Consider the following 9,310-nt stretch of genomic DNA (forward strand, 5'->3'; position numbering starts at 1 on the left):
ACACAAAGCTGTTTGTTTTGTGGATGTTTAAAACATAGTCTATCTGTAGCCCTCAAAGATATGTAAATCCACGATTGTCCTTCTCTCCTACCCCAAGGAAGCCAGTTTACAGAATGAGTCAGATCTTACGGCTGTTTTGATATAGAAATATCACTGGCCACGTAAGCTGTGTTACAGTGACTTATTTTGCTAGACGTAAAATGGTTTTAAACAGGTGCATGGAGAGAATGGGTCATTTAGGTGTACAGAATTGACTATCTTGTAGTGAGATGAGATCAAGGGGAGTGATATCCTTATATGGTTTCCCCAGGAATAAAAGGCATAATTAAATATTATAGCACACTGTTTACACATTCGCTTATTACCAAATATTGATTAAGTTCCTGCTTTCTCCCATGGGCTCCTCCCCTTATCTCTCATGTAGACAATCCCTTCAAGAGCCTTGGCTTGTCCGTGATAAAAACGCATGCTATCTCTAAGTGTTTGTGTGAAAATAAATATCTTTTGAATATATTGATCATCTTGGGAGAAAGACACTGTGCCCTTTTAAATTAACATTATAATAATCTTAAAATTTAACTAAGCTGGAGCGCCTGGGTGGCTCAGTCGGTTGAGTGTCCGACTTTGGCTCAGGTCACGATCTCACAGTCCATGAGTTTGAGCCCCGCGTTGGGCTCTGTGCTGACAGCTCGGAGCCTGGAGCCTGCTTCGGATTCTGTGTCTCCCTCTCTCTCTGCCCCTCCCCGACTCATGCTCTGTCTCTCTCTCTCTCTGTCTCTCTCTCTCTCTCTGTCTCTCTCTCTCTCTCTGTCAAAAATAAATAAACACTAAGAAATTTTTTTAAAAATTTAACTAAGCCTATTCCACTGGCATATTAATGAGTCTTATGAGTCACTCTTATCCATTATTATTAGATTAAAAATTTTAGGAATAAAGCTCATCAGTTTATTTAGAAAGGGACTTGGCTACAAATGCAGCCACTTAATTAGCTTCTAATTTGCTTTGCTGCTTGAACATAAAGGGTTCTACTCTTCCTGAATGTGTCTTGCTCCGGTCGCTTGATTAATTTTCTGAGCCAGCTCAGACTCCAAACATAAGTCCTTGTGTCCTTTTTCCTGACAGGTCTTGTCATTGTCATCTTGAAGCATATTCAGGGAGGCTCCTCGTCCATTGGAAGCCCCGTTAGCTATGGAAGAGTGGCTGATTAAGTTATGCTTAAAACGTATTAAGTGCCAACAACAACCGGGCAGGGTGTGGGTTCGTAATGAGTCCTAGTCAGAAGGGAGAGAGTGTGTGATGGTAGGCTGGTGGCGTGTTTGGTGTCACTGTCAGATCGACACTCATTGTATCCAAGCAAGATGAAGGAGGGACCAAATGTGGGCTGGGGTGACGGAGAGCTTTGAAGCTGTCAGGTAACCTTCTTAATCCTGGGACTAAGTACAGTTCAGAAGCCTTATGATTTAGTTACCAAACTACTAAAGTATCTTTATGAGGATGAAGGCTTCTCGAGAGACAATTAACCTAGGGATTCACAAGATGTTCTAAGGCACGCTGGCCTGGGCCAAAGAAGCCAGGAAGACCAGGGCGGGAGCCCCACCCACCAGCAAGGATATATAAAAGCCCGGGAGCCTGGAGGGACATTCACAATTCAGAAGCTTGCTTCAGCGAGTTACCCACAGCTCTCTGTCTGGCACCATGTCCTACAACTGTTTCACAAGAAACTGCTCTTCCAGGCCAATTGGAGGACACTGCGCTGTCCCAGTGGCCCCGGTTGCCACGGCTTCTACCCAGGATGCCGACTGCCTGAGCGGCATCTATTTGCCCAGTTCCTTCCAAACTGGCTCCTGGCTCCTGGACCACTGTCAGGGGACCACCTGTGAGCCCACTGTTTGCCAGCCAACCTGTCACCAGCAAAATCCTTGCATCTCCAGCCTCGGACAGGTGACCTGCTCTCGACAGACCACCTGTGTCTCTAATCCTTGCTCGACCACCTACAGCCGGCCACTCACCTTTGTCTCCAGTGGCTGTCAGCCCCTGGGTGGCATCTCTAATGTGTGCCAGCCAGTGGGAGGAGTCTCCACTGTCTGCCAACCAGCCTGCGGGGGCTCCAGGACGTACCAGCGGTCCTGCATGTCCAGCTGTCGAAGAACTTGCTAAGTGTGTAGGAGCCAGTGAGCGAATCAAGACTCCAGGACCTGCCAGCTGTGTTTCCAGGCTCGTCCAGGATGCTGCCTGTCCCTGAACAACTCTTCATTGCTGATCCCTCTTCTGACTGCCTCACTGCTTGGCTGCTAGCTCTGAATAAGCTGCCTTTGGCAATCTATGAGTTTTCTGGCTAGCACCAAGCTTATTTCAAGGGTTGATCACTGGTGGCGCATATGCGTCTGGATGTTTCCAGAAACTTCACTTCCCATACTCCGGTCTCTGCTGGTTTTGACGTGTTTTGACCTTGCTGCTGTGTCTTTTGGCTTCCACTTTTGTGCCTCTGAGGAAAGGAACTTGTCTCGCTCTGTATTTTCTCAATAAACCTGCTTACTTGGCATTGCAAACGTATGTCTCAATAGAGTTGTTTATTTGCAAGAGTTTTTGCTGTCTGTGAACCATCCTTGCTGATCAGGATGGTTGCTGACTTTCTTTTCTGAGCCTAGAGTATGGGTTCAGTCATTGTGTTTCAGGACAAGCAAGGGAATATCTGGTCTTTTAGTTGGTCAGAGCATCTTTGGACGTGTAGTGGTATACAGTGACGTGTCTTCCATATTCACTCAGTTTTTATGGGTGTACAGAATAATTTCCATGTGGGCAAAAGAAAAGTTACCTGGGTAACCAAGTAGTTTGGGGAATTATACAGTGAAGGGGGCAACAGAGTCTATTAGAGTCTCAGAGTCTTACTTTATCAGAGAACCACAGTGGAAAACTTTGCAGAAGATCCCTCCATGATCAGATATGACAGAGTGAGAAGGAAGAAGGGTGGGGAAGTTGGTTTCCAAGGCCTGAGATTCAGGGCGTCAAAGGGTGGCACCAGCTCTATATTTCCCTCACTTGCTGCCGAGGGTTGGTAGATCTCCCCAAAATGCTCTGAGTAAATCAAATCTCCAGGTGTTAGTAAATCTGGGCAAGAGAGACTTAAAAACAACCTTCGAAAACACACGGTGGTTTGTTTCAACAAGAACCTTATTTTGTGCTTGTTCTCTACTGGAACCCACGTACTGATTAAACAAACCATCTGGGCTGGTGGTCCACTGCTAATTCTTTTTGCTTTATTTTAAAGTGAGAACTGGCTACCGACTGGTTTGCTTTTGTCCTTATCCTCTGTTATGTCCAGAAACACATGTCTATTTTCTTTTCAGAGTTGCTGAAGGAGACACAGACGAGGAAGATTTTTACAGAAAATGGAGACATACGAGGTGTGTGTTCCGTGAGCAAAGAGCCTTTTCTCATAACAGTGGACCTTAGTGCCTGAGGCAGAGTCTGATTGGCGACCTCTGTTGACAGCAAAATGGTTTTCTTATTTCACTAATAGTTTTTCAGAGAGGCATAGATGATTTCCAGATAGATGCAATGTTTTCAAGTTTTTCCCATTGCTGACTCTACTCTGAGAAGTAAGGATCCCTTCAATCAAAGACATGTTAGTATCTATGAGTCACAGTAATATCTCATTAAGGCAAGACATGGTTTTTATTATATATTATTTCCATACCCATTGTCTTTAAAAGTCAAACTCTGGATTTCAGATAAGTTCTGGTTTATTCTAACATATGAATCCCTGGGGGAAATCCTCAATGGCTCCTGCAAAGCTATTGTTCACATGACTCTCACTGATTGTTTATTTCCATTTCACTGTGATCTGGAAAATTCAAAGTTTTCAGAGATTGAAAACATATTTAATTTGTTTGTTTTTTGTTCTCTAGCTTTCTAATTTTTCAATAAAATTGTAAGGACAGAGATGCCTTCCATTTCTTTTTTGTTTAGATGGCTAATCATCTCAATAGATTTGTATATTACTAATATATAATAGCAAAGATTTTACATGCTGCTATGAGTAAAGTTTTGCTCGGGGTATTATTTCATGGTGTGAATGTTCAAGGATGATGTAGCTATCCTGCCAACCTATTTCCTTGCCTTTATTTCTGTTTGGGGAGTTCTCTGATTTGCTGTTAGAGCTATTCTCTTTGTACTTGAACTTTGAAAAGTCTCTCCATTCTTTGCTTTATTTCACAATAAATGATAAAGTTTCAGTGTTTGCCTTTGAGGGCTGGCTTTTAAAAGATAGGGCAATGACTTCTTTCTCTTCTTGGTCTGGGGCCTAGAAACATGTCTTGTATGTAGGTAATATCCTGTCATGGTAGGGAAGTGATTTGACGGTCTTCAGTTTGAATCCCGGTTCTGTCGCTTGGCTGCAGGTTCGTTAAGCTCTCTAAACCTTAGCTCATCTGTAAAATGGGGAGAATGGTAGCATCTCATGCCTCTCTTTTCAGGAATAAACCGAGGTAATGTGTGTGTCTCCCAGCTGTCAGCTGAGGCATCCTGCCATTTGATATTAAAGTGAACCTGGCATTCTCATCTCCTTTCCTTCTTTGGTGGAAGAACTGGCTACTTCTGGCATTTCTCAGGGATCTGGGTTGAGATGCTGGGAGGAGATGCCTTGCTGTTTCCTTTCCTAATCCCTCTGGCTCTGAATTTTTATTTAAAATTTTTTTTTAAAAAATGTTTATTGATTTTTGAGGGAGAGAGACAGAGCACTGGGGGTGGAGGGAGGGACAGAAAGAGGGGGAGACACAGAATCCGAAGCAGGCTCCAGGCTCTGAGCTGTCAGCACATAGCGTGATGTAGACCTCGAACCCACAAACCTTGAGTTCATGACCTGAGCCAGAGTCAGACGCTTAATCGACCGAGCCATCCAGGTGCCCCTCTGAACTTTTACTTTAGAAGAATTAGTTCATTTTATGGATCTTCTTCCTATGCCATAGTCTGTTTCTGTTCCAACTGTAATGATTCAGACATCTTAGCCCAACTTCCTTCCCTTGATGTCCACAGAATCCACTTACACAAGGTATTTGTGTGTCTAACAACAGACTTTACAGAAAATCTGGGATCTAGATGGCATTGGTATTCTAGTGAGGAAAACAACTTAAAATTGAATTTTAGACATTATGAAGTTCCTGGGTCATTGTGTCTGGAACATTATCATGTTCAGTTCAGAGCCAAACCCCTCCTTCCCTCTTCCTCTCCCTCCCTTCCTCCCTCCCTTCCTCACAACTAACTTATCTCTAATGGTCCAGCTTCTGTGCAAGGTGCCAGTGCTTGGTAGTAAACAAAACTGCTATGATTCTTGCCCTCATGAAGCTCATAGCTTAGTTAAGAATAATTTCTACAGAACTTTTATATTTTCTTCTATATCTTGGCCTTAGGGGTTCTATGTACTTTGCTTTTCCCCTACAAATGCTTGTAAGGGCTTCCCAAGGTGCTACATCACATAAATAAAGGGTAAGCTTCTCTACATTGTTTCATATATGAAGCTTATTTACATTACAACCAGGATAAAAACTGAACACACAACCAACCTCTGGGATATTTGGCTTTAAGTCTAGGAGACCTAAAGCTTATAACAGTCAAGGGAGAGTGTACTAGTAATGGGTTGAATGGCAAGAATGGATGGTTGACAAATTGGGGTACAGACCCAGACTGGTGCCCTCTAAAACTGCTCTCTGCATTCAGAGGAGGTAGGCTCTGAGATCTGACCTTAGCCTTGGTAAATATCTACTTGGTCTCTTGATATTTTTGGAAACTATAGCTTATGCTTAGGAATTTATAAATGCCTTCATATCTGAAGGGCCTTGTGTTAGCTTTCATGGGGATAGGATCCTTATTTAGTAAGATCGCTTGCTCCAACGTCTTTGATATGCTCTGTTCTCCCGTATTTAACAGCCTGCTAGGCATTTCCAGAAATATGTCTTCTAATAAAATTCAAAGAAATTTTCAAAACTCAAATTGGTCATAATGTAGTTTATGAATTAGGGATATGATTTGTGTTGCACGCTTCAGATGATGCAACAATTGTGATCAGGAACCAACTCCCATTAGCACAGGCGAAGAGCTATTATAAGCAAATACAATGGTTTTGTGGAAGTTGTTCTGTGCTTTACTGTGGAAATGGAAAATAAAAGGGACAACGCAGCATCCGAATTGTGCTAATGGTAGTTCTAGTGCCCCTGGAAAAAGGCAGGTGATCCTCTGGAACAAGAGCTGGGTGGGGTCAGGTTAGGATTTGCTTAGAGGTGTTTTGATTTCATAGCCACAAACTTTCTACCATAAAACTGTTTACCATTGAAATTTCTTCAGAAAAAGTGGCTTTATCAGCTTGGATCTGAATGTCTGGCCCCTAACCCTCATTTTCCCTTCATTAAACATCTTAATACAAGTTTTCTTGGGAGCACATCAATTGCATCATGGCAGAGAAGACCTACACCACTAAAATGAGATATTCTTGTACAAAAACTTCTCATTATATTCAGTCTTGCCTCTTGGTTAACGCTGCCACTATCTTCCAAGTGACCTAGGATGGAAATCCTGTCACCACGTTTTACTTCTCTTTTCCCTAGTTCCACACGTTTGATTCCTTAGAGATGGAATAGTTCTTAGCATTTCCTCTGTCCCTGCTTGCAATGGGCAGTCATACCTTACACTCCAGTAGTGCATAAGCCCCTAAGTGATCCCACTGTTTCTCTGTCCTCTCAGGACGGTGTACCACATCTGTCCATATTAGCTTGCCAAGGCCTCCGTAACAAAATGTCATAAGCTGGGGAGCTTGAACAACAGAAACTGATTGTCTCACAGTCTGGACACTGGTTGCCTAAGATCAAGGTGTCAGCAGGATTCATTCCTACTGAGGCCGTGAGGGAGAATCTGTTCCATTCTTCTCCCAGAGCTTCTGGTGGTTTGCTGGCCATCTTTGGTGTTCCTTGGCTTTTAGAAGGACCCTGATAGCTGTCTTCATCTTCACACGACATTCTCCCTATGTGTGTTTGTGTGTCTGTGTCTGTGTCCAAATTTTTCCCTTTTTTTTTTTTTTCTTGAGAGAGACAGAGTGTGTGTGTGTGAGTCAGGTAGGGGCAGAGGGAGAAGGAGAGAGACAATCTTAAGCAGGCTCCATGCCCAGCACAGACACCCAACGTGGGGCTCAATTTCACAAGAGATCATAACCTGAGCCAAAATCAAGAGTTGGACGCTTAACTGACTGAACCACCCAGGCACCCCAAATTTTCCCTTTTTGTAAGGACACCAGTCATGCTGAACTAGGGGCCTACCCTCCTCAAGTATGACCTCATTTTAACTAATTAGATCTACAATTATATCTATTTCCAAACAAGGTCACATTCTGAAGTGTAGGTTAGGACTTCAGCGTAGAAATGTTTGAAGGTACAAATCAACTCATAAGACTATCAAGGCACAATTGTGATCATGCCATTTTCCTTCTCAAAAAATTTCAAAATGTGCTTATTGCCTGAGGAATGCCATTAGACTTGGTGGCCAAGCATTCTTAATTCCCAGCAGAATGTATATATAAATATATCTAATAAATATATAAATGAATATACAAATATATAAATAAATATACAAATATAAATATACACACATATATATACATATACATATATACATATACATATATCTACGTATATATACAGACACACACATATATGTATTACTCTGGTTCTGTTTCTCAGGAGAACTATTATAAATATAGTACCTCAATTATTAATTATACTTTCAATTACAGAAATGAATAAGAACCTAAAAAGTCAAACATTATATTATTATGTATACATTATGCTAAGTAATCATAATATAATATTTGAGTTTTTAGTTTCTTATTCATTTCTATAATTGAAAGTTTAATTAATAATTGAGGTACTATATTTATAATGGTTCTCCAGAGAAACAGAAGCTGCAGTAATATATACATATGTATATATGTATATATATTTATATATACATATTCCTATTGGCTCTGTTTCTCTGGAGAACCATGATTAATGTAGTTCATCTTATATATGATGTACTTTTCACAAGCCAGACTGGAAAATGCCTTCTGTTTACACTCCATTGGCAAGTTCCCAGTCATGTGGGCCACGCTTAAGTGCAAAGAATTGGTTCATATGGTCCATGTGTGGGCAAAAAAGGAAGAGAAGGTGGGTCTAGTGAACTGAGAGCCTGTGTCTGCAATATTTGTAAGAATGAAGAGTGTAATGTGAAACTCTGACTCATAGTAAGCACCCTGAAAGTGGTGAGTGAATCTGAATTAGACTTCTATTTCCAGCTGTCTATCAAAGGAGACCTGTTTTAGGAAAATATCTCTTTTTGGAAAGGGATGTCTTTAGGCACTAATCTAATATATTCACAGGTTGCTTACAGCATTTAAGGATCTGTCTTTCTAGGAGACATTATTTTTTATTTTTTTAAGTGTTTATTTATATTTGAGAGAGAGAGAGAGACACACACACACAGACAGACAGACAGACAGGGAGAGAGAGACAGAGGATCCAAAGCAGACTCTGCACTGAGAGCAGTGAGCTGGATACATGGCTTGAATTAATGAACCATGAGATCATGATCTGAGCTGAAACCAAGAGTCAGACTCTTAAATGACTGAGTTGCCCAGGGACCCCCTAGAAAACATTATTTTTTAAATCCAAGGAAAATACTTCTAGACAAAAATTGAGATGTAAACAATTAGTGCTCATTTAAAAGGAACTAATTCAGGTAATGGCTACAAGGACTGGGAATAATTGAGATATTTCTAACTTGAAATAAAATGGGAATTGACCAGGCAACAGTTCCATAAATGAAATGATGTTCTATTTTCCTCTAGTTAGTATAAACTACATCATCTTATATTACCTAGTCCTTCATTCTGGGCCCTATTTTCATTGTGTAACTATCTTTTGAAAGAAGTCAGTGCTGGAAGAGACTTTGATAGTAATATACGACTCTGTTATTTAACAATGAGGAAATAGAAATGGAATGACTTGTATATAAATATAGTCAGTGTTGGACACACTAAGTGGCTTCTAATTGAGTGTTTTTTAAATATGAATATGAAAATTTTGTGATTCCTTATTCATTCTCCTTTCTTAATGAGTTATACTGCAAGTAATCTATCCAGGAGTTTCATAAGCTATGTCACCACTATTAGATTCTTTATTCTTCAACAAAGGTCTTATACACCTGTGGTTTATCTGAAATCCAAATGTAACAGGGAGTCCTATATTTTTATTTGGTACCTGGAAATCCTAAATGTAATAAGTTTCCC

The 9,310-nt window shown here is 41.0% G+C and overlaps 1 protein-coding gene across 1 annotated transcript; it reads left to right on the forward strand.

Annotated features, from left to right (window-relative positions):
* The first annotated feature begins 1,631 nt into the window (after positions 1–1,631).
* Positions 1,632–2,549, forward strand: LOC122492284 (keratin-associated protein 11-1). The gene has a single exon (XM_043595997.1). The coding sequence runs from the start codon at positions 1,696–1,698 to the stop codon at positions 2,155–2,157; it is 462 nt and encodes a 153-aa protein (XP_043451932.1). The 5' UTR covers positions 1,632–1,695; the 3' UTR covers positions 2,158–2,549.
* The last annotated feature ends 6,761 nt before the right edge of the window (positions 2,550–9,310 follow it).

Source organism: Prionailurus bengalensis, chromosome C2, assembly GCF_016509475.1.
Source record: "Prionailurus bengalensis isolate Pbe53 chromosome C2, Fcat_Pben_1.1_paternal_pri, whole genome shotgun sequence".
Lineage (NCBI taxonomy): Eukaryota > Metazoa > Chordata > Mammalia > Carnivora > Felidae > Prionailurus > Prionailurus bengalensis.

Excerpts from the sequence above, each read along its gene's own strand:
- LOC122492284 (XM_043595997.1), top strand. The coding sequence starts at position 1,696 with ATGTCCTACAACTGTTTCACAAGAAACTGCTCTTCCAGGCCAATTGGA.